Here is a 25,424-nt window from a genome sequence, read left to right as displayed (position 1 = left end):
CTAAAATTGCCTGCCCCCTCTTTTTGTCCCCAGAGGGAGGAATAAAGAATAGCCTGCAAAGAGGTACAGTTGTGCTCTGCATCAGTATAAACATTCTTCATTTTCCACATTATATTGGCTGCCTGTTGGGTTTTCTGATATAATGTGATTTGATGTGTACAGTTTTCCATTAGATCACCATATGGTTCTTGACAGTGCAGGTGCTGTACAACCAAGGTCAAAGGTCTTACTTTCCATATTTGGCATTTTTTCTGGGATACATTATGTACATTAATAATATTAAATAAATAATGTTATCAAGCACTAGTCAATATAGTAGCTCACTGCTGCCAGCTTGTTTGATTTACAGTTGCTGTTTGTGATAGCACCAACAGCTCAATCTAGCCAATTTACAATGGCAGAATTACCCGAGACAGCAGTGCCAGACGCAACTGGAGTCGAGGCTGATGGTCAGAAACCAGATCTGAAATTACCAGAGATGTTAGAGCCAGACAAGACCAGTACGGAGGAGGCTACAGACATGGAGGAGGATCAGAAACCATCTCTGAAAACGGGACTGACAGAAAATTTACAAGACATGGGGATTGAATCTGCTGAAGGTAAGAGAAAATAAGAAGTTAAAATAATACTGGTATTGGTCCTTTTTCAAATGAAAAATTTATATGTTACCATTCTTGGAATGCAGGTATCCATAAATGCATTACCAAAAATCTCACAATTGAAAATGTCACATTGGTCAGCACCATGAAAACAGAAAAGAAAGACATATATTGTAAAAGCAAAATAAACATACCATGAAAAGTGATGCAAATACATGTATGCACTGTACCGTGATGTGATAGATTGCACTGAGAACTCTGTGACTTTGAGGTCATTGCTGTTTACCGTATTCTCTGGGTTGTCCAAAATATGAATTGAAGTATCCAAAAATAATGAAATTAATCTATTAATTAAAATTGCTTTTGAATCCTTCAATTCCATAATTAGATACAAATGATGGAGTGGAGGAACCAATGGAGATCGATAATACCAATGAAGAAAAAACAGAGGCAAATAATCATCCTCAAGATGATGAGACACCCAGTCCACCACAAGATGATGAGACACCCAAACCAGACGAGAAGGAGCAGGAAAAAGAGAAAGAATCGGAGGAAGCTCTGTCAGATAAGCCTGCAGGAGAGACTAGTCAAGATGAGAATCAACTGCCACAAGATGAAGAGGTACTCAAACCAGAAGAGGTGGAGGAAGATGAGAAGGAAGAAGAGCCTGCAGGAGAGACAATCCAAGATGACAATCAAATGCCAGAACTTGCAGGTGAGCTGTGCCAACTAATTTCACAGATTTTAAACAAACAAACAGTTTTTTCATGACATATGTGATGCGATCAAGCAAAACATGTCGATCAAAATCAAAATTCAGTTTTCAATTCATTATGTAAGCCATTCTTGGAGCTTTATTTTGCTGAAATCCCCATCATAAGTAGACTTACGGTTCCAGAGATATGGCCAATTTAGAGTTGCTCAGAACAATAAAATACAAAGGAAGTTGAATACTGATACTATATATTATTGATTATATCTCATAATCAGTATTCCTGACATTCAACTCATTTTGCTTGATCACATCACATAGGTGGATGAGCATGATAATTAAACCAGAATTGTATTAAATTATATCACATTATCAACAGGTGTTGGCATATTTGGGGTGTGACAATATTTTTCCTGGTATCAAAAATGTATGTAAAATGTTTGTATATTGAGATTCAGATAACTTATTTAATTTGAATTTAATAAAAACAAGTAGCAAACAGCATCATGTTAAATTAACACTTTGATTAGTTATTGTAACATGACGTTTTTGTAAAAAAACAAACCAAATGGGATATAATTTTTGTTAAAATGCATTTTTAGTTGCAGAAGACCAGGAGGAAGAGCAGGTGGATGAGAATTCAGAGGCAAAGAGCGAATCCACAAGTAAAGAGCCATCAGATCAGGGCTCCAAACCAGAGCATAAAGACAATGTCACTGATGATGACAAATTATCTGAAACAAATATCTCAGAAGGAGAAGATGATGCACCTGTTGAAGATTTAACAACAGAAAAGACCGAGGCGATGCAAGATAGTACTACCAATGACAAGGACAAAGATGTGGAAAGAGCAGCAATAAGAAGGTCGAGAAGTAAAGAAGAGGAATTGGAACCAGACGAGAAAGGGAAAACAGACGAGCAACAAACAGAGAGGAGTGCCAAGAAGCCAAAGACAGATGCAGATGCTGTACCAAAGAGGACTTTAAGGTCATCTGTCAGGCCGGATCTATCTAAGATGCACACTCTGCAAGATTTTGGTTATGAATTCAATCAACGTAAGTTTTGAATTTGTAAAAGCCTACTTATTTGCTTATATAAACTACATTTTCCTATTTCTGTTATGTCCATGACTACTATCTCTATCATTTTCTCATATCTTGTGTCACTGCTTTCTAGTTCCACATATGGATCATTGTCAACATTTTTTTCAGAAAAAGTAAATGATTAATTTTATTGCAAAATCAGGGTTAGCAATTCGACACAAATCCAAGAATCGATTCTCGCAAAGTAGAATTTGGAAGAATCCAAATAGATTCTCGTAAATATTTTGTGTGATAAGTAAATGGAGGAAATCAAAAGATTTTTGTAAATTCTTTTGCGAGAATCTAAATGGATTCTTGCAGCATGTAACAAACTTCTAACCCAGAATATATTGGTTGATGCTGTCACAGAATTATTTGTGTACCATATTGAATTACATACTCCAATAAAAGTTAAAAGTATGCTTACAGCTTTTCCATGATTTATCATGGAAAATGTACAAGAATTATTTAATAGTTTTATTCACATTCTGAACAGAAGCATTTTACTTCATAAAAAGCGAGGCGGTGTTTTCCCCACAATTTAGGCTGAAAAAATCTATCAAATGCATATTGAGAGGGTGGGTTCAAAAACCAAAAAGCTTAAATAGTAAAATTCTTTGTTGTTGTTGTTGTTTTGGGTTTTTGTTTTTGTTTTTTGGCAAGGTTCTGGGCTTTGAACATAATTTACATACCAAGATTTGTCAAGAATTAATATCATTGGATATTTCCCTTTTCGGTTTATTGAGTTCCCTTCTTTAAAGTGACCTTTTAGAGATTGATTTATTTACATTTATTTTTCAGATGGTGAACTAAGACAAATCAAAACTGGCTCATCGTTTGTCTTTGAAGTGATTCCTAATGATCGTAGCTTCAATCAGAAACATTATGAAGCACTTGGAGAAATCATCACAAAACACATCTTTCAGCTAATGGAAACGGAATGTGGTCTACAGAAAGCATATGTACCTGTAAGTTACAACCCGTCTCTATTTCTAAATATTTCTAATGTATCACCAACATGCAGTCCATTGATAATTATCAGCATCCAAAGTCCATTGTCATGCAAGTATGCAGTGTTTTCAGAAACTAATTAGACAAACCTCTCTGTTCAAACATATAACCAATAATTAATAATGAGGGTGCAATGGTACATATTTTATTTACACAACACTCCACAATGTTAAGAGTCTTTCTAATATGCCAGATGAACAAAGTTTAGTGATATTTAGATAGTCACAGTGACCTGCACGTAACGTAAGTTATCTTTAAGGAAGTGAATTAGATTCTATTCATAACCTGCTTAAAAGTTGATTAATCCAATCGGACTATTCACACTATTTTTTTTTCATCTGTTTCAAAGTTATTTTGTGAATTTGTGAAAACATCAGGGATATTGTTTTTGACCTCTGCATTTTTCTTGTAAGATAACACTCCCTATGCTAAATGCATTGCTCAAAAGTGAACCTTTCCATGCCTCCTCAAAAGTCTGCACAGTTCATTATATGTGACACGATCTTGGGAAATGAGGCAGATGTCGCTAATATTGATTTTGAGATATTGGCAAAGAAAGTGTTAAAATTCTTTTGTTTCATATTGTTTTCAGCGATTGATAAATGTACGTAACTTTGCAAAGAAAACACGTATCAACATGGGGTTTTCAGTTTCTGAAAGCTCTAATTGTCCTCTTTAGAAACATATGTAAAACTCATTTTCGACCAGGGTCGACATGTGACTCATTCCCCTTGATCATGTCGCATATTATAAAAATATCCACTAGAAACTCTTAGGAGCTGTGTGAAAGATATTGTCAACAATAAACAATCTTTTTAGTTTGTAAGCAAAATGGGATTTTGAAGCAAAATTTTCAGTTTGTAAGTAGTGCATCAAGCTGTCATGCAGCAGGGTTTTTTTAATGCACATATTAAGTATGGATCATATAATCTGTAAAGAACATCTTACCTTTTCATTTGATATTCAAATTAAATTTTTAACAACTGCTACTGATATTGATACAACAAACACTTATGGGTTGTAAACGAACACTGTGAATTCAAAATTGGTCCACTACATCACTACATGGATAAACAGTGGCATTATCGACAGGAATTATATATAATAAACATACTTTTTCACCAGGTTCGCCGTCGCAAATAATAAAGGAGACAAGTAGAAAAAGTGATCCCGCCTAGGAATCGAACCCAGGACCTCAGGTTTACAAGACCTGTGCCTTATCCACTTGGCCACAGGAGCTTTGTAATTAGGCTGGTTGCAAGTGGTTAAGGCACAGGTCTTGTAAACCTAAGGTCCTAGGTTTGATTCCCAGACGGGTTCACTAATTCTACTTGTCTCCTTCATTATTTGCGACGGTTTATAAGCACCATGAAGTAAGTTCAAAATGTACTTTGTGACATGCGTTTGCAGAGAGAACTTTGTTTAAAGATCAAGATGGCAGATCAGCAGTGTTGCCAAAACTTTTCAGCGTCAAGACGCGGCGCATTGACTCGCCAGGCCCCGGGTAAGGATTCTCAAGTAGCCCAATTTTTTATGCTTCCATAAAAGCACCCAATACTGGATATTTGGGAGGATTTACCCGAATTTAAAATGCAAAACACCCAATTGGGCGGAAAAGCACTTGACTTTAAAATTTCCGGTACTTACTGGGAAGTTATTGACCGATCAATAAATGGTCACAAAACCCATTGTAATTTCAATTTGGAAGTTCAAAGACTCAAAACTTTTATAAATCGGCTAAATTGAAAGTAAAATACATCAAATTACTGCCGCGGCCTGAGACTGGCAAAAGTAGCCCAATTTTAGACAAGTAGCGGTATGCTTTTTTGAGTAGCGGCAAGTGATCGGCAAGTAGCCCAATTGTGCGCTTAAGGCGTGCTCGTTGGCATCACTGCAGTGCAGATCAGTGCAAAGGGTCAATAGAATACTATTTAATTGAACAAACATCCATTTGCACTTAACATTCATCATTTCATTCATTCATCTTTTAATCAATCCAGGTGGATGCAACAGAGAAACAACCAAGAACCTTCATATTTGTAAGTGACCATGTTCTTCCAGTTATCAATGGTGAGGAGCCGCCTACAGACAAGAAGTTGCTGGTATTAATTCATGGCAACGGAGTAGTGAGAGCAGGCCAGTGGGCTAGGAGGCTTATCATCAATAATGATCTAAATATGGGTACCATGATTCCCTACATCAAAGAAGCAATAAAGGTAAGTATATATGCCAGTCATTCTCGATGCAATTTTGTCAACCTTAATGCCTCATGTGCTTCTTGGAGAACAGGAAGGAAAGGAGGAAGGAAGGAAGAAAGAAAGAAGATGACTAGAAAAGTTGTTTTCTTGGGTGGGGATTTGAACCTTAGGTTCTAGACACATGACCAGGGATAGCATTCCAAGGGGTGTATCTTGGCCGGCCAAGCTTTTTTGTGCCTATATGTCATGTAGCATGATGAAGCAATTGGATCATTAGGGGTATACTTGTGCTTGCAATTGCTTTGTGCATTGAGGTTTTTTGATGTTTGGCTGGTTTGGAGTTACACTTCAGGACCCACCAAGATGCTTGAATATCATGTCTGGGGGAAATTCAGAAGTACTCAAGAAATTACAATATATTGGCTCCATAACCGAACTAATAATATATTTATATTTTCCCAACTGAATAACTGATTATCAATATATTGTTTTTCAAGTGATCATCAATTGTTTCCAAGTGTGTACAGCTTGGTATAGGATAAAAATGTTTCTATATAATTTTCCACCCTGATGTGGCAGTAACGCCAACATGTTGAGGCAGCTGTTTTTTGCTCACACATCAAAACGTGTGTATGTGTGTGCCAGTGCTTTGAGGAATGCTAGCGATTTGATACAGCCCAAAATGAAATGCGCACTGACATCACTGCCATATCAGGGTGAGAAATGGTAGTGAAATACTTTGATGTTTTTGTTGTTTTTTCATTTCTACAGAATAATTATGAGGTGATGCTTCTCAACACAAATTACAACTCGGATAAAGGAAGGCCGATACCTGTAAGATATGAGTTCAATTCATGTTTAAAAGAAAAATAGTCTGTGTGTGTATATACATACTAAGTTGTAGAAAAGAGCTCTGTGTTGTTGTATTTCATGTTTAGGGTTTGTTTCATGTTGTGTTTGTATTTTTTTGGGGGGGGAATATGGTAGACATAATCATAATTGATAATCATAATAATAATGAAAACAATTATAATAGTAAAAATAATGTTGCCTTGATAAGTTCTGACACAGCGCCAAATGAAATGCGCACTGACTAAGAGGGAAACCAAAAACTATGTGGATATCAACAATTCAAAAAGAGCTGAGAGAAATCAAAGAAGACTTAACCATAAAGAAAGTGACTGAACTTTGGAGAGAGAGAGAGAGAGACCTACTTGGAGAAACTCTATTGATGGCGCTATGTCAAACTGCTGACGAGAAGCGTTTATGATGATGATGATAATGATAAGTTTTAATTGAAAATATGTTTGTTTCCACATGGCTTAATTTCGCTCGCTATTTCTCTCTCCTCTCTGTGATACATTCTTTTTCCATCTCTTTCTCTCTCTCTCTCTCTTTAATTGTCATACGCCATGGAATAGAGTAAAGATTATAAGAACGCTTCCGTCTGAAGATCCGTCCATCCGTCTGTCCTTCCTTCATTGTGAAAAATTATAGGCCTAACCACATTCTCAAATTGTGTTTGTAGTCACTATTATAAACAGGAATAAATGTAAGGGAGTAAATAAAATGAGAGCTAAATACATTCAATTAGGCCAGGCAAATTTGTTGGGGAAATTGTAATATATAATACATCTACCCATCGTGCAGTGGGAGTTTTCATGATATTTTGCCAAATGTAATCACCACCTGCACCACAAAGTCACTTTAATCAATTTGCATTGTGGGATATGGTGTTGTGTAACCCAAAGACCCCATATTTTTCCTTTAGATCTATCACCCAAAGACTTTGAAATAACAAAGCCATTTGAAGTCATTTAGAACTAGAAATTTTCGAGGCTTCTTTAGGCTCTCACACAAAGACCTAGGTCTATGAGTAAATTGTAGGTTAATGAATTATGCAAACCACACAAAATAATGTTGCACAAGCCAGTGATCTCCTTGCAATACAAACCGCACAAAATAGCGTACGACATGTTATGCGGTCTACTTGTTTTAAGGATTAATAGCTTGAAATTCCTTTGGTATGTTTACTTCATTGTATACCAGTTTAATCTGAAGTCCTCTAATTTTTTATTTATTTCTTCATACTTGTAGGGTAGCTCCAATCCTGAATCACATGGTAGATACGTATGGAAACACTTCATCTCAGAATGGCCTGGCAAGGTTGCCATTGTAGCACACAGTGCTGGTGGTTATGTGACTGTAGAAATGGTAAGTATAAACATTTGATGTACTTCTCAGTATGAAGCAAAAAAACCCAAAACATTGCCACATTCCCACAAATGTTGCTTTTTTTGTAATTAGTTTGTTATATCTATGGGAATCTCACCAAGACCCAGGATATCAGGGGTGACTTGCATCACCCGTGGGCAAGGTGTTAGCTGTGGCAGATGCTAAATTCTAAAAATAATGCTTCAATAAGTTTTGTGAACTCAAAATAAGACCAGACTAATAAATGAAGGCTATAGCAAAAGCTCTTTGAACTGACTGAACAAAAAAAAAGGTGCAGAGGTCTGGTTTATGTTTTTCAAGATCAAGTTTTGGACAGAGACTTTTGGTGAAACTGATGGGCACTTGTCAAATCCAAGCTAAGACCTTGTCTGTGGGTCTCGTAAAAGAGTTATGTGTACTCTTGTCATTCTTGTTTAAAGGAGTATTTCTTGATTCTAGCATCCCCTTTTTATGACATATTTCAGTAGATATCCATGAAAACAGCTTATTTCCAAAATTTCAGTTGATTCCAATTTTGCATAGTTGCCAGTTATGCATGATCATTATACTGCTCCATAGACAATGTGCTGTGGATCACAAAATGCCCTTTTAACTTGGCATCAAGTTGGCAATGGTGTGTTTTCTGAAGCATTTTGTGCAAGCATGGATATCCAGCAACATTCCAAGAACTTTCCTTGGGGGTTTTATATTTTCCAATTTGTTTTAATTTACAAACTTTTCTTTGTTTTGTCTTCTTGCAGGCTAAACAATGTCAAGGCTTTATTGATAAAGTCTTTGCAGTAGGCTTCACAGATTCTGTACATAGTTTGGGTTACTACGTATCTAGCAATGTCAGAGACTGGTTTATCAAGGTAAGCTACCATAAGGAATGAATTCAATTTGCTCACATTTCATATAGAAATCAGCCTATGATTCCCTTAACTAGCCATATACAGTAAGCCAAATAATTAAGGTACCAGTTATGTTCACCTCTGTATATATTAAACAAAGACAAATATGTCAATATTAAAACAAGCAGTCAATACCTGTACTCTTTAGATTCTGATTTAAGACCTTATTTGTTGAAATTGGTTGAGAATTAAAGAAATGGTGATCTAAAAACCTAATGAAGAAACGAAATCAAAAGTTGCACTTTTGTGTTCTAATCAATGAAAGCACGACCCCTAGTTTTAACGTGCTAATCAATGGAAGCGCAGCGCTAGTTCTCTTGTTCACGAACGCTTTGTGTACAAATCAATAGGGCATTTAATGCAGCAAACTGCAACTTTTAAATTGGTATCTTCCTTGGGTTTTGGGATCGCCATGTCTTTATTTCTTGAACAATTTCAACGAATGAGGTCTTAAATTCGAGTTAAAAGATGCGGCTATTGCCTGCTGGTTCCAATTATGACACATCTGTCTTTGTTTTGGATATACCGGAGGTGAACATAACTGGTACCGTAATTTTTTGGCTTACTGTAGATGCATTGCACGTATGGGAGTGTCAGTGTGCATGTGTAATCGCCATCAAACAATTAATACATTTTTTCCCTCTCCAACAGTGGACAAGTCTATTTACACATGCAATGAATTAGAAATACTGCAAAGTGAGATGTCATTGAGTAGTGCCTTACAGGAACTTGGTTGTTGCACAGTACTGTGATCAGTTCTGTAATTGTGTAAAAGTTGTACAAAATAAATGGTGGGAAATATGCGTAGTCACTGTCTGCACTTGCATAGTCCTGTGCACCGTAAGTGAAGGTTTACTGTTGTTGTTTAATCTTTTACAATATTTTGATTGACATACAAATCACATTTCTTATTCTTTGCAGCATTCACAGAATTGGGTGTCATCCAGCAAACCATTAGACACTCCTCTCAGCTCCTTTGGTGGTGATTGTGCTAGAGTCTCTGCTGGTATGTACTTTAAGAGCATCTTTAAAATATGGATGCCATCTCTAAAATATGGATGCCATCTCTAATTGTAATCTGACTGGAGTGATAGGCCACTCCTGTCATATACTCTTTGATTATTTTGTGAAAGGTGTGCACTCACGGAATGAAGCACAGCTTGTTGGTGACGTACGTTATTATAAAACCATCTAACTATAAATAAATCTAGTGACTATGTGGGTGAGTTAATCAAAGGCTCCATCAAATTCGATCCAAATGTCGGGGGTATGAGGTTGTCAATTGTGTCACCCACATTATAATAACATATTATTCAACTATCTTTTGATGATACAATATACATTTTTCCTTTTAATTGCAGGAACATCCAAGCATGAAGAGACATCATACTACAGCATGGAGTCCATCTTTGCCTACTTCAAAGAAATGGAAGAAAGAGCGCAAGAAGAAGAACGGTCGTACCAAGAACCTGATGTTGTAGAAGAGGTTGAAAGAAATGTGGATGCCCCTGAAGATCAAGATATGTCAAGAGGGGAATCAGAAGCTGCTGATGCTAAGACTGAACCCAAGGTACATAAAGTGCAAGAATTAAGTGCTACTAATACCACTACTACCACAAGCACACATGAACGAACCAGCCGCACCAATAGCGCAACACATGCTTCTCATGAGCAAAATAGTTCACTGCAATCAAAGGATTCAAAACAGAAAAGTGACTCTAAAGAGGAGTTATAACATTTGAATAGTGCTGCATTTGAATAGTGCTTTTACTTTTATAGCATTTGAATAGTGCTGTTACTTTTCTGTTTTTATAATACTGAACTTGCCCCTCACATTGCTTGCGTGGCTGTTTTTGTTGTTGCTGTTGTGTTTTTGTACATAACGGTGGATCATCATTTTTATAGATGAACTATATAATTTTGGAGCTGTCACCAACAAGAAATATTAATCAACGATTTGTCTTACAATGTTTAGCTCTTCCGAACTTGCTTGCCATATATGATGGATATATCTTCAATGTGTGTTCTTCAGTGCATACATAACTGTAGGATTATGTTGCTTGCTACAGTCAGTCTACTCTGAAGTACAAAGTACAGACGCGGACGCACACGTTGTGCCGACTTTGAAGGCACGCATATCTGCAGCAGAGACACAGCACTACGCACTGTTAACGTGCTGTATATGCGCGCGTTGTCACTTTGTACTTCAGAGTGGACAAACTGTAATTAATAATAGCAAAGATGCTGCATCAATTTTGTAACATACAATATGAATATTGCTGTCTGTTTCTATTTGACTGTAAAACATCCATTATTATCAAGCTGATTGAAAGCATTACTATTATTGTGATCCAGGGAGGACTTCTTCTTAGCTTTTGTCCCATCATGATCTAAGTTATCAGGTAAAAGCTGAACTACGTATTTTCAATCAACGGGGAGCTTTTTACGGATCATAGTGTGGCATTTTTGCTATTTCTGAAATCACTACACATTTTGTTCAGCTGGATAAAGACATATCATGGATTGTCTTGGTTTAAATTGTTTTGTTTTGGTTTTTTTGTTTTTGTTTTGTTTTGGGTTTTTTTTTTGCTTTTAATTGCCATTTGAGCTGCATTATTAAAAAGCTTTCTTGCATCAACTGGTTCAATTTGTACTCATTCATTTTTAGAAAAGAATACTGCTCTAGTTTTTGTTTATAAACATATGGATTTTCATTCATGTGACATAAGCGACTTTTTCCATGAGCTTGCTGCTGACTCATTTTGCATTTTGGGAAGAAACATGAATTATGATAGCAAATCAAGATGTGATGTCAACCTGGTCCCAAGATACAATGTGATTGCACTCGCCGGTGGACAAGTAATCTACATGTTCTCTGTCGAAAAATTCAGTATGTTGAAGTATTTTGACTTCAAACTATTAATGTTACTTTAGCAAATTATTTCTAATAGCAAATGTTTTCTTTACTGAATTGCATTTCTTAAATTCAAAAAAAGTGTTTAAAATATAATTGAGTGGGAAAATATTGTATCTACTGTAGAGACAAAAACATTTTGCGGGTGTAATTTTGTCAAACTTCTCATGAATCAATTCTCACAACCTCATTTAGGGAGAATCAAGTTACTGCTTGGTTGTGTTTGAGTATGTGTTCATTTGGATTGGCACAGTGGTTCTTTTTCCCCAGAGCAGTCATTGGCAATAACAAAAATACCTATACTAAAACCTATTGCCTGATATAACATGGGAGATGGCGTTGGTTTAAGTGGAATAAGAAGGCGGTATGCCAAGTTGAGTGCTATTCAAAAATATGCTATCTCCCGTGGTGTATATTAAGCGATAGAAGCACAGCTTGGTTTCAAAAACAATACTTTTATTCTAGGTCACCCATCAGGTGAGGTCACCCATAAAATTGTGTTTGCTTGTAATTTATGTCTACACCCTGTGGTAATTTTGATCAAGTTCAACCATTAACTCCAGTGCATGAAATCAGTGAATCTATTGAGTACTTCTTACACGGAAGCAAATATCATACCTCGCCGACGTGCACGATCACTGCGCCCATACTATGTTACGCTCAATGAAAGCGATACAAACAACAGTGCAGTGCAATATACACCCAACAATGATATATGATAATATTTTTGCTCATGTTATATGGGCAAGAACCAATGAAATTTTAAAAAAAATGTCAACTATTTAAGAATTGGTATAATGGTGAGGCTTTGATATTAGGCTGAGGATGTACAAAACACTGGGAACATTGATATATGTGAAGTGAAATAGCAGGGATATCCTCACAGGGAATATAGAGTTACATGAACATATTTGTAGATCATGGAAGCAGATACCTTATGAAGTGACAGAAATCTCAATCTACAGTGCCCATTTATTAACCCTAACACTGGACCCTGCTTTTTGGGATCGGAAGTCAAAGAAGATCCGAAAAAGTCAAGGAGAAGAAGAATTTTGACTTGGCACCCCGGGATTCAACCTTTGACCCCTCGCATGCCAAGCACACGATCACGGACCGGTAGCTACATCGGGTTATTGCTGCCCGCCAGCAATTCCGTCATATATAACACTTAGGGTGATTGCGTCATCGCAGACCCTGGGATTCATGCATGCGCATATTTTTTCATCGTAAGATTTTGTAAGATTTTTGGGTGTTAGGGTTAATTGCATAATTCATGGAACCTCGTGGTTATATCTCAAAGTATTCAACGTAGCAACTTCGTGAGCGGCATTCTTCTTTGGTTTACTTTTGTTCATCCATCATGAATCTGCTTCACACATCAAAATGGAAACTGGTTTCATATGGGTGTCAATTGTGCAACTCCTGTACTTTTTAACTCAGATCCAAATGTCAGTACTTTTTTAAGGAGATACTTTTAACTCCTTTGTATTCAAGAGCATTGTCTATGTAATGCTTAAGCGACGATTGTTAAAAACAATAAATTTTATTAATTTTTAAGTCAGTTATTTTCGATGTATTGAATATTGTGTGACTGTAATCAGTTAAAGTGTGACTGTCACTCTGCATACATAGCTTAGCATTGTCATAATACATGATGGGTAAAATGATTTATAGGCATGGTGAGCTCACAATTTGAATGTAGTTTTGATTAATTATGGCATAAACTTTAAAATATTTTCATAAATTGATTTTTTTCTATCAAATTTTGTATTGTTATCACAGAATAAAAGAAGAAAAACAACACGACAACACAACAAGAAGTTACAAAGTTACCACACCACCGGGAGATAAAAACAAGGTCCTGTTAAAATGCATTAATATAACACTCCACCACACACTCGCCCACACACCCCTACACTTTCGCACCGACAAACGTAGACCCGATGTAGTTAACAGCGTAACTGTGGACTGACATTTTACTATTTACCCATTGGGGGCTTCATGCCAAGGCGCTCATGGTGCATGCACATCACGCACATGATCACTAACACACATCTGAATATGAGATTCTCGCAAAACTAATTACGAGAATCCAATCCAATTCAAGCTTTAAATCTGAAGGCCTGTTGTAGCATGCCGGTACATCTTAATTTTGATCACAGACTACCTTCAACATCCAAATATCTTAACTATGTTGACTAAATCTAGTCGCTTCATTTTGTGATAGTTCAATACCTTGCTATTAAACCATATCAGGTATAAGAAATGTTGAACTCTAAAAAGGATACCAAATTGCTCTGTAACTTGTATCTTGAGGAACTTGTACTCTATATATAATTAACTGCAAATGGAGAAATTATGTGCTGTGAATTTAAGAATAATAACAACTTGTACATAACTCATTTGAACTTATGTGAGAAGTTAAATAAGTAATTCATGGCATCAACCTTAGTTGCAAGTAAATTTTACTTTTTCATTCATTTCAGAATCCATCAAGGCCAATTTTGGGATACAGTAGCACAGTATTTTTGACATGAAGACTTCTTCACATCCATTGTTTTGTTCAATGACAATCACAGAGGTCAAGAAAGTTTATATTTAAAGTGATACTGGCTAGGTCAACAGTTTTGTCAAATTAATGGAGAGCGCCATTTTCTAAGACTTCACAATGTTATTTTGAAAAGTTTGACATGATGTTACAGTGAGATTCCAAAAACATTTGCTCAAAGTTTGAGATTGACTGATACTTAAGATCACAATAATAATATACTCCATAATAAACAATACAATAAACAAAAGGATCAGTTAGAGTCTTATAGATATGCATTAAGGGTACTTCTCGTCTGTTCTCTTCTCTATTGATTCTGGAAGAACTGCAGTCTTCAATAAAATCTTACTGCCTTTTCTAAAGTTGTGTGCATTTGTTTTATCACATGAAAAGAAATGGGAAACACCAGGATTATGTGAAGTGACTTGGCTTGTTCAGTGGCTGAAGTACCAGTATGTAATGTCAGTATTCAGGCGCGTATCCAGGAATTCAGTGAGACCGGGGGCTAAAATAGAACTTTGTAAATATCATATGGCGCCAAGCTTCATCCCGGAGCGCTTATGCGAGGAAGGGGGGTATCTGAGGGGGATGTGCCCCCTCAGAAGTGAGAAACTTTTGCAAAATGAAGACCTAATTGAAGCCATTTGGTGGACCATTTTGTCATTATTGTGTAAAATTTGAGTTTGAAAAAGCCTAAAATTTGCGAAAAGACGGTCCAATTGAAGCCATTTGTGGACAAGTTTGGACTTTTATTGTATGAATTATTGCTTTATAATTATGTACCCATGAAGTTGTGCATGCAGGGGGTGTCTGAGGGGGATGTGCCCCCTCAGAAGTGAGAAAATTTTGCAAAATGAAGACCTAATTGAAGCCATTCGTGGACTATTTTTGCACTATTAGGCCTATTGTGTAAAAAAATTCCGGGTAAAAAAGTTTGAGAAAGAAACTTTTGGAAAATAAATACCCAATTGAAGCCATTTGGTGGACAATTTTGTCACTATTATTGTGTAAAAGTTTATTTTGAAAAAGCCTATATTTTATGTAAAAGATTTGCCCAACTGAAGCCATTTGTGGACAAGTTTTGACTTTTACAAATTGTATATGAATTATTGGTTTATAATTATGTACCCATGAAGTTGCGCATGCAGGGGGTATCTGAGGGGGATGTGCCCCCTGAGAGGTGAGAAAATTTTGCAAAATGAAGACCTAATTGAAGCAATTCGGTGGACTATTTTTTGCACTATTATTGTGTAAAATTTAAATTTGAAAAGGCCGACAATTTGCCAAATGACGGCCCAATTGAAGCCATTCGTGGACAAGTTTTGACCTTTATTGTATAAATTACTCGGTATTGCTTTAGGCCTACATGTAAACATAAAGTTGCGCACGCAGGGGGGGGGGGTGTCAGAAGAAAGAAACTTTTACAAAATGAAGACCTATAATTGATGCCATTTGGTGGACCATTTTGGCAATTTTATTGTGTAAAATTTTTAGTTTGAAAAAGCCGAAAATATCAAATTTGCGAAATGAAGCCACCTTTTTTTTACTCTTATTGTATTTGGTTTAAACATCAAGTGCTGGGTATTAAATACAGAAGCGAAAACGGGCAGTTGTTTATATACGCAGGGGGTGTCTTGAGAGGATGTTCCCCCTGAGAAGTTTTGAAATTTGGAAAATAAAGGTCCAATTGAAACCATTTGGTCCATCATTTTTACACTTTTATCAAAAACAAAAAAGGGCCTGAACTCAAATTGTAAAATTTGAAATGTTACATTTTAGGCCTAAAACTTGAGATTTGCAATTAAAGCATGCATGGATCGATGTTGAATTGAAGTCAGCGTGTAGTCCGCCTTAGGCCTACTGACTTTGGTGACAAAATGTGACGGAAAGTAAGGCCCCCTATCACAAAATATAGGCTAGTATAGGGCTATCTATAGTCGCATAAGAAGGCCCAAATTGACTTCTATTTTGAAGCCTGCAAAATAATGTCCCGTTCCCCTAGTTCGATCTCTCCTCTTTCTCTCTTTCTCCCCTCCCTCCTTCCCCTCTCTCTCTCCTTTTTTTTTTTTTTTTTTTTGGTACCCGGGGGGCGCGCGCCCGTTCAAAAAGGGCTAAATACGCTACTGGTATTCAATAAACAATCAAGACATGTGACTCAATTCAATGAGTCAATCACGACCCCCATCTCTGTATTTACACAGTTCACCTGCTAACTCAGCAAAAAGGTGTTGCAGAAATCTGCTAGCAGTTGTATGTAGGCCAAAGCAAAAAATGGTATTCTGTACTTATTCTACACATCGTCATGTAGTTAGGAAGAAAAACAAAAAGGGTGGCTGATTAGTTGTATTCAAGAAAGTAATCAGGTACAGAATTGCAATATCTTCATAAGTATAGGTCATAAATAGTTCAAACTATTCTTTTTTTGGAAAATTCATGACAAGGGGACAATACATGTACATACATTTTTCAACCAAATTGTTACATTATTCATTTTGATCCTTGCAGTAGGAGGTGCTTTGTAGGTTGTTACTATTTCTTTCTGTCTTGCCTTTGTGGGTAGCTCATACAAACCAGGTTTTTGAAATACTTTGCTCTTTGTAACACTTCATTTCATTGCATTTTCAATATCCTTTTATCAAACAGTTATATTTATTGTTTTACATATATCATATGTGGTTCAGTGTATATCAAACCACATAAACACACCTGAAGTTTACTAGAATTGATACACTGTTCATTTTAATGTAAAACATAACAGCATAGCTATTCAAATTATTTGGGGTTTTTTTACAAAAAAAAAAAAAAGAGTTTGGTTTGGTACCAAAATTTGACCCTTTCGAAAAAGTAATGTCACTTATATCATATACTGAAAGAGTAGTTTTGACTCTTTTAGGAGTGGTTTTTATTTTTTTATTAGTGATGTTCACTCTTCTCACTCTTTTGGTGAGTGAGTTGTTCACTCTTTTCCATTTAGTGAGCACACCCAGAAAGGGTCAGAAAAATGTTTTAATTGACTTTGTATGTTATACAATGCATGAATTAAAATATTTACTCACATGAAAAGATCCTAAAGTTTCATTCAAAGGACAGTAATTCCACCCTTAAAAGTACATTTTGTTTTGTTTTGTTTTATTTCAAATACAGAATGCAAGTATTTTTCACCTTGGGTTATATTGGATTTGGTTCATTCTGCAGTTGATATTGATCATTCCTGCTGAGTGTGTTCTTCAAACGCTTGTAGAGTGTCTTGATGGTTTTTTTAGGATTAAAACCATCCTGCAATTGATTAGGGATCCTAGACGAGGCCTTCATACGGTTGAGGGTGTTCTCGGTCAAGTTATACAGTTCATATTAAATAGTGATAGACATAAGGCTCAGTACGTAGTGTACTAAAACCAACTAAATATAAATGCAACTCATCATGTTTTACTAATGCAACTTGAATTGATATGCTACACTTTCACCTGTTGACTATGCCTTTGAAGACCATAAAAGGGAAGTAAATTTTCAATTTTTGTAATTATGTAATTAAATGATGCATTGTACATGTAGAAAACAAGCCATTTGAAACATCATTTGAATTTATGATTGACATTCATCCAGCGTATGTTTTGTATACTAGTATAAGAAACCAAACAGAGCATTTGGTTGGATAATTTAGTGGAAAAAAAATAATTTAGTGAATGGTTTACATGATATTTAAGGAGCAAAGGGAAAACGCTGTCTTCATTCAAACTTCCAGGCAGACGATAGTTGTGTCATGTTAATACAGGTTTGTTGATTGAATTATACATGTGTTGCTACATGTACATGTTTTAGGCTGTATTCACAAATGATAATCAATTGCAATTACATAAGTAATATTTGTGACACAGGATCGGGGACCGGTAGCCACAGTGTTTCACTTGCCCGGCCAACAAAACCATGCATGTATGACTTGATTGGGTGATTGCGTCATGGCATCACATGGGTATGCATGTATTGACTGCTCAGTGCCAGATATATTGTACTCATCTACACATGGCAGCTATTGCACTTACCCACTTCTGGCACCGAGTAGTCCGCATGCAGAGTAGTTTGTAAAATTTTACAGCATTAGTATTAATTCACAACTTTGAAGTCACAGTGTTTGAAACTGGTATTGCTTTTTTTAGTTTTTTGTAAGTGAATGCACATAGAGCCTTGTGGAATTATGTACAGAAAGTCAGTAAACTGTTGCATTTACATTGAAATGTAATGAAATAACAGTAAATATTTCAATACTTTCATTTCTTGAAATATTTCCTTCCAAATTTTGAAAGTGATGAAATAAAGACCAATTACTCAAAGCAGTAGAGACAGAATACTGAAGCAATTTTGAGAGCAATACTTAATAAATATAATATGTCCATTATCAGAATGGTGTACAAATGCATTTCACTGCCATGAAACAAACCAGTTACCAAGCACAGTGAGAAAGAAGGAAAACCTACTTAAGTTAACAACCAGGCACATGTACATGTAAATATACGATATGGGAACTTTGTTTCACTACTTTCAAATAATGTTTTGAACATGGGCAAAATATATTATTAGAAGAAATCATGGTGCTTATACTTGCTGAAATTTACATACTAGTACTTTAGCCAAAAAATGTGCACAGAATAATGAAGCAAAAATGTTAGATGGCTATGAAAAGAGCAATATTGATGTGTAGGCATTCATAGCATTCAGCAGGCCGGATTGAACAGCCAGTAAGCCAGATTAGGCATGTTATATTTTGTGTGTGCATCCCATAATTGGGTGGGTAATTTGCTCCAGGAACAGGCAAAAGTAATACCTGTGACTAAATGCTAAAGCCTAAAATGATGCTTGGAGAAGTTCTGTGAACTCAAAACAAGACCAGACTAATAAATAAATCAAGGCTTTAGCAATATCTGCTTGAACTGACTCAAAAAACCATGGGTCAGGTTTACGTTTTCAGGATCAAATTTTGAACAGCAAATCTTTGTGAAAATGATGGGTGCCTGTCAAATTCTAGCTAAGACCCTGCCTGGTGTAAAACTTTTTATTAGAAATTTTATTCTGTATTATGTATACTTTTTTGTAAAGTTTCCACATGTTGTGTAAGAATGAGATTTGTATTCCAAGTAATGAATTGGAAAATTACTTTTATTTTTACTTTGCCATTGTGGATAATAAACCTGATCTGATATGAAAGAAGTGCTTGCAGATTCATAATTTCAAGTTGTTTGTAAGGTTTAAATAACTTTTTGTACTTTTATTTTGAATTCCTCCAAACACACTCAAATAAAAAGGTGTCTGCAACCTATGCAAAACAGAGTGCAGCTGTCAAGAATCTGTTGTCTTGTGTTGTGGGTGCCATGTAGGGAAACCAAAATGGGTATGGTTCAGGGGCAACACACTAGTGGGCAGTGTTTGAAATAATCCAACATTTTTAAGATCCATTTGGGTCGATCCTTATTTAATATCCACGGGCCCTCATCAGTTGATCTTGTGCTTATTACCCAAGTGCCTGCCTCGTTTCTAACACTGCTATAGGTATATTACATCATTCTTGGCCAAGTTGGCATTCATTTAACTTCAATGAGTGAGTCATCCTATTAGGGGCACAGAATATGACTGACAGGGTGCTGAGCATGATGGAGCGGCACTAGCTATTTCTTGGTAGTTTAAATGGAAACATTAATTGAGTGTATGACCCCCTCATTCCCCTGATACTACACCTTTGATTGTGCTCCATTTCCTCCCAGATTTGCCTTGTAAACTGTGCTTACGCCAAAGCATTTGACTCATATGCTACCATATCAATATAAAATGTTTCAAATTGATTTTTATAATTGAAGACAGAGATGAAAAGACTAGTTTGCGTCTGACGTCACTGTCAATCAAATTCCCTACGATCCTTGATTGGTTAATAGCGCGTAAAAGGAAGGACGATTTATCTGGTGCCGATCAGAGAAATGGAAAAGCAGAAAATGGTGAAAAATTATATACTTTACAAGGCAAAAAGCAACTTTTCTAGTCATTGTTGACATGGTGCTTTCACCAAAGAAAGTTTCCTACTATTAAGACCTAACTTTTGAGATGGTTTGTATGTTAGAAGGTACAAAATTAACAATAAGGTGACTGGTTTTACCGCTGCATTTAGCAACTCATATCATCACAACACGTGCAAACAAACCATGCTCAAGTTTGATTGACAGACGCAAACTAGTCTTTTTATCTCTGTCTTCCATTATAGCTCATGCACTATACGACGGATGTGTTTATCCTCAAAATTTAAAAATGCTACTTCCCCATTATTAGTCTTTGATCAATTTTGGGATGGAAATCGTAGAGAGGAACTTCAAGCAAGCTCTGAGACAAACCCTTTTTTTTTTTTGGCCTAATTTGGACATATTTGCCTTTGTTCAGAATATACAGGGGTGAACATAACTGGTACCTAAATGCTTATGTTGTCTAGTTCTATATGGCTTTGTTATTTTCAAAATAAATAATAAAATCAGTGATAAATTGATGTTGTTGTTCAAATTGCAAATTAATGGCCTTTGGGTAACAGATCAAATGGAAAAATGTGGTCTTTGAGTGATAGAGCATGTATTAAAAAACGGGATCTTTGTGTTTAAAAAATGGGGCCTTTTGGTGACAGCGATGCTGATACTGAAAAAAGGGGTTTGACAGCCATACACGTCACCTCCAAATTGGGAGCCCCCCCCCCATTCACTCTGGTGGTTCATAGTAAATGTTTACAAGATCATAGTATTTAGTCTGTATGTTAATTTTACCTAATTTTCTGAACCATTTGTGCTATTATATTTAATTTTATTTTTTTATCATGATTTACAATGTAGTTCTAAATTATACAATACATAATGATAAACAAACTTTTTTCCAGAAATGGGTAAGACAAAGGGCCGAGCAGTGCATTTGTTGCGGTCCCGTTGGTCAGGTCGAAGATGATGTGTCCGAGCGATTAGATATAAATTGAATGGTATAGCCTTCATTATAGTCTCAACTTCAGGTATATTGTTTGAAGCTGTGAACCAAGTATGGAATTAGGGATAGCTTTTACACAAGCTGCTGCTGGCTTGCTGGTGAAAATTTGTTTTTGTGGTGCACATCAATTAATTTTAATCCCTTTATTTGAAATTTGTCTGATATGAATGTAATGATTTTTTAATGAGATGTACACCTTGTATGAAATAAAATATGACAAGAAACTGCAAATTCCTTCACCACCAGTCAGCCTTTGATTGTGTAACCAAGATATCCCACATCTAATGTGTGTTCTACATCATTCATTTGCCTACACCAAGCTGGTATTAATCCTAGGATGGTACCATGGGGTGCAAGGACTGAAGTCCTGGTTATAAGTCTACAAAGGTTTTGTTTCTTTATTTATTGATTGGAGGCAATTTTGAACAGATTTTTTGAAAAGTAGCCCTCAAGGCCTATGCATTAAAATGAGGTACGGTACACCACTTTACCTGATTCTAAAGTTGTGACACATGCGTCATTGACAAATAGTTTTCACTGGAGTGTTTTTTTTTTTTTTTTTTTTAAACTTTGGGGCAAAGTGCCCTTCGCTCTGGTGTATTTTGAGCCCAATGACAAACATTGTAGTTAGCATGGCAAAGAACCAGCTTGGTACTCCATGCAACATGTGTATTTTATATCATACCCAAGCTTCTACAAAGAAAGCAGCTCCATTCATAGCATTCATAACTTGATGTCAATTGCTACAACTGCAAAGCCTGCAAAATACTCTAATAAAGTATTTCTCAAAAGTTTTTCTTCTTTGAGATTCAATTTTTTCATCTGAGCTTTTCATAAGAGCAGTGTTCGAATTAAGGAAAAATAAAACCAGGTTACAATTTCTGGTTGTCCGTCCAAGTTTTTGGTTGTCTGTACGTACATCTGCTTTGGCTACAGATTTATGGTTGTCCAGCGGACAACCGAATCAGTATTTTTGGTGACTTTTTTAGTTGTCCCGGGCAAACGGACAACCAAAATTTCGAACGCTGCATAAGAGCCTTGAAATGGAAGTGCAGTGTCAACATTGTTTGGAGCAATTCAAAAGTTTTCAAAGCTGAATTATTATATGGCAAAGCCTTCGGAAAATTGCGTTATACCTACCTACCTTGCAGTCAGCATCATGCATTTCTGCATCTGCTGCCTGGCTCAAGAGATGCCTCCAAATCCTACAGTTCGAAGTCCAGCCTTGAGACATCTCTGGATAACATCTTTTCATAAAGCCTTTGGATGACCAAGTTTGCATCTTGATTCTCCCATGGTTTAGCTTTCTGGGGGTAGAACCTCTTTGGGTGCGGTCTTTACTGTAAGCGGCGTTTCCGGATGACTGATATGAGTTGGGGGCTGTTTGGACAGCTATTTGATTATTTTGTGACCATACCACTCAAAGAATTTTGTATTGACAGCGCATCTCAAAGCATCCAGTCTAACCTCATCCCTCTCTGAGATTGCAGCACTCAGCGGCATAAGGAGTGTGGAGAGAACACAAGCATTTTAGAACTTCAGCTTGGTCTCCAGGTTGATATTAAGATCCTTCCACACCTTTATCAACTCTCTGAAGGCTCCGGTGGCTCTGTCAATTATGTTGTTCAGCTCTTTGGCATTTGACCAAGTAAGCACCAAGATATTTAAAATTCTTTAATGAAACCTACATTGCCTAGAGGGACAGCTGATTTATTATTAAAATATATGGGGGTTTTTGTGGGTGTGCTTTATTTCAATGTCTGGGTGTTCATATTCTTATATTGCACCACAAATTTATAATTGAGCAAGGATTTCAAAAACAATGTTGAATTTTCATGGAATCATAGGATCAGGTGTCATTCATATACAAGCTGTATCAAAATGATTGCTACCCATCGCCTTTGTCGTCTAATCAAAAGCCTGCTCTTTCCAATTTCAACATTGGGTTCTCTTGAAATGACTACAATTTACAGTTTTGTGACCTTTTATTACATAGATCTACAAATTAGGGGATGTTATGCTGTATTTTGATGTGGTAGTCTTGGCCATGCTTACTGGGTATTTACAGGTATCAATCATTTAGATACACCCTGTGTCAAAGCCTATCTGTACACTTTGTGCAACCACACTTATGGTGTTTTGTAAGCTGGTTTGTGCAAAATACAGTTCCCTAATCAGTCTACAAGGGTATAGCCATAACAAATCAAAGCTTGCTGCATCTGCTAGCTGACATGGAAGGCTCAAATAAAAAAAAGTTTTTGCTCAAGATAATCATGTACCACTGCTGTTGTAAAGTATATATACCTTATCATAAACAAGATCAAATTCATTGTTTTGTAGCAACTACATTTAGGGCTATTATGACGAATCCAACTTGAAAAGTGAAGGTCAAAATTCTGCAATTGAGGGTAGGAATGTGTGAAATTGGAAACAAAACAAAAATGCAAACCAAGGGTTTATTCTAAAGAAATATGCTTATGATCACACAAGATTGATCTTCTTTGTTTTTAATTCAAATTTTGTAGGTCCTTGGTGCACCCGAGGAGTCAGAATTACTATTCAATTTCTGCTCATCTTTGGCATCCTTTGGGTCATGATGGTATGTCAAAATTTGCTATTGTAATTATCATGGTTATATGACTTTTGGGAATTTTGAATTATTATTTCTATGCTTTGTGTTGTTTAACTTATATCTTCTGTAACCTCAGATACTCATTCAGTTTATAATAGGACTTCAAACAACGCATTGATTACAAAATTCTCTCACTTGTATTTAAAGCACTTCACGAACAAACTCCATCATCTGACATCATTGATATGCTTCACATTCAAGTTACTCAAAGCCAGCTTAGATCATCATGCTCAGATGGTACCCCTCTTGTTGAGCCAAGAACTCAGCATGGTTCTTTTGGTGACCAAGCTTTTGCTGCTTATGCTCTCAGATTGTGAATAAACTACCAGGTCAAATAAAAAATTGTACTTTTGAACAGTTTAAGAAGCTCCTGAAGAGCCACCTATTTCAGGATGCTTATCAGCAGTAGTTTTTGAGCTAATGACGCCATTGAACATTTGTAAATGAATTTGGTGCTATGACAAAAATGTGATTGTTTGATTGATTGATTGATGGATAGATGGATGGATGGATCGATTGATTGATTGAGTAACCTTTTTTTTCTTCCAATTTGAAAATAATATTATTGTCATATCAATTGATCCTATCTGAATGATGGTTTGTAAAACATGATTGAGAGTTGCTGATTACCGGTAATAGTAACTGAAGATGGGTCTTATCTCAAGAATAGTGCAAATCAAACTTGTCTTTTGGTGTTAAAGTACAGGTCAGACCTGCACGCAGGGGGGTGCGGGTTTTTACACTTTCTTGGGCAAAAGGTCCAAATTTTGTCCACATTTCACAAAATCGCTCCACCCTTGGAAAAAAGTCCACTTTTTCAAAATCAGCACCCCCTCCCCCAATGCAATCCTGCGTATGGGCCTGGTACAGGTAGTTTATTGACATGCAGCACAATAAATATCAATCTTTTGGTAAGGACACTTCAGTTTGCATTGTATTGTAGGGGTCCTCCAAATGTGGGTCTTTGGGTGAATATTGTTAAGGCAATAGAAACAAATTAGTTCGATCTTTTGATCGACCATCGAGGCTTGGTCGATCCTTATTATTTATGAAATCAATTAATTTACTATTGTTAATTGTGATAAAATAATAATTTGTGCCTATAGGGATATTGTCCAATATATATTTAACATTAATTCTGATTAATTAGTTGATAGTTCATTAACCCTATTCTATTACCCCCTATCAATTTCGTGCCATATGGCACGAAATGGCTTAATATGCATGTAAAAAAATATTTACACAAATAAGGTCTTATCTTTGGAATAGTTTTGATAATTTATCACTTATCTATCAACAAAACACCTTTTTTCCTAATACAACTACCATTAACACATCATAAAATGGTTTAAAATGTTGGAAACCTGCATATTTTGACCATTTTTAAGCCAAATTTTGCCCTAAAAATAGCCCAAAAATGTCCATAAACTTTTTAAATATGGTTCAAAGTAACTCTTTTTATTATAATTATGTAGAAACATGGCAGTGTATTTAAAACTGCATAAAAATGCCACATTGATGTACTCATACACTTCAAAATTGTAAATGAAAATAATTTTTTGATCATATTTGGCTATGAGCTCATTAAAGGAGTATTTCGTGAT

The 25,424-nt window shown here is 36.1% G+C and overlaps 1 protein-coding gene and 1 non-coding gene across 8 annotated transcripts in view; one reads left to right on the top strand and one right to left on the bottom strand.

The window, feature by feature from the left end:
• Positions 1–25,424, top strand: part of LOC140159018 (uncharacterized) — a 37,598-nt gene that overhangs the window by 8,538 nt on the left and 3,636 nt on the right. Inside the window, exons 2-13 of one of the 7 annotated variants that reach the window (XM_072182338.1) lie at positions 350–599; positions 988–1,314; positions 1,914–2,366; positions 3,195–3,361; positions 5,405–5,620; positions 6,374–6,436; positions 7,700–7,816; positions 8,578–8,688; positions 9,649–9,733; positions 10,089–10,297; positions 13,424–13,499; positions 14,128–14,149. In XM_072182338.1, coding sequence (XP_072038439.1) covers positions 395–599; positions 988–1,314; positions 1,914–2,366; positions 3,195–3,361; positions 5,405–5,620; positions 6,374–6,436; positions 7,700–7,816; positions 8,578–8,688; positions 9,649–9,733; positions 10,089–10,297; positions 13,424–13,492 — 2,022 coding nt within the window. In that variant the 5' untranslated portion in view covers positions 350–394 and the 3' untranslated portion in view covers positions 13,493–13,499; positions 14,128–14,149. Of the gene's footprint in view, positions 1–349; positions 600–987; positions 1,315–1,913; positions 2,367–3,194; positions 3,362–5,404; positions 5,621–6,373; positions 6,437–7,699; positions 7,817–8,577; positions 8,689–9,648; positions 9,734–10,088; positions 10,298–13,423; positions 14,024–14,127; positions 14,656–17,333; positions 17,686–23,713; positions 23,788–25,424 lie in introns of those variants that run through there. The other 6 variants (XM_072182336.1, XM_072182333.1, XM_072182332.1 and 3 more) reach the window with 6 other exon arrangements.
• Trnat-ugu (transfer RNA threonine (anticodon UGU)) lies at positions 4,570–4,643 on the bottom strand. The gene has a single exon. It is a non-coding gene; the product is annotated as a tRNA-Thr (tRNA).

This window comes from Amphiura filiformis, chromosome 8 (genome assembly GCF_039555335.1).
Source record: "Amphiura filiformis chromosome 8, Afil_fr2py, whole genome shotgun sequence".
Lineage (NCBI taxonomy): Eukaryota > Metazoa > Echinodermata > Ophiuroidea > Amphilepidida > Amphiuridae > Amphiura > Amphiura filiformis.
Note: the sequence above shows the minus strand (reverse complement) of the source record. Positions and strands in the feature narration are given on the sequence as shown.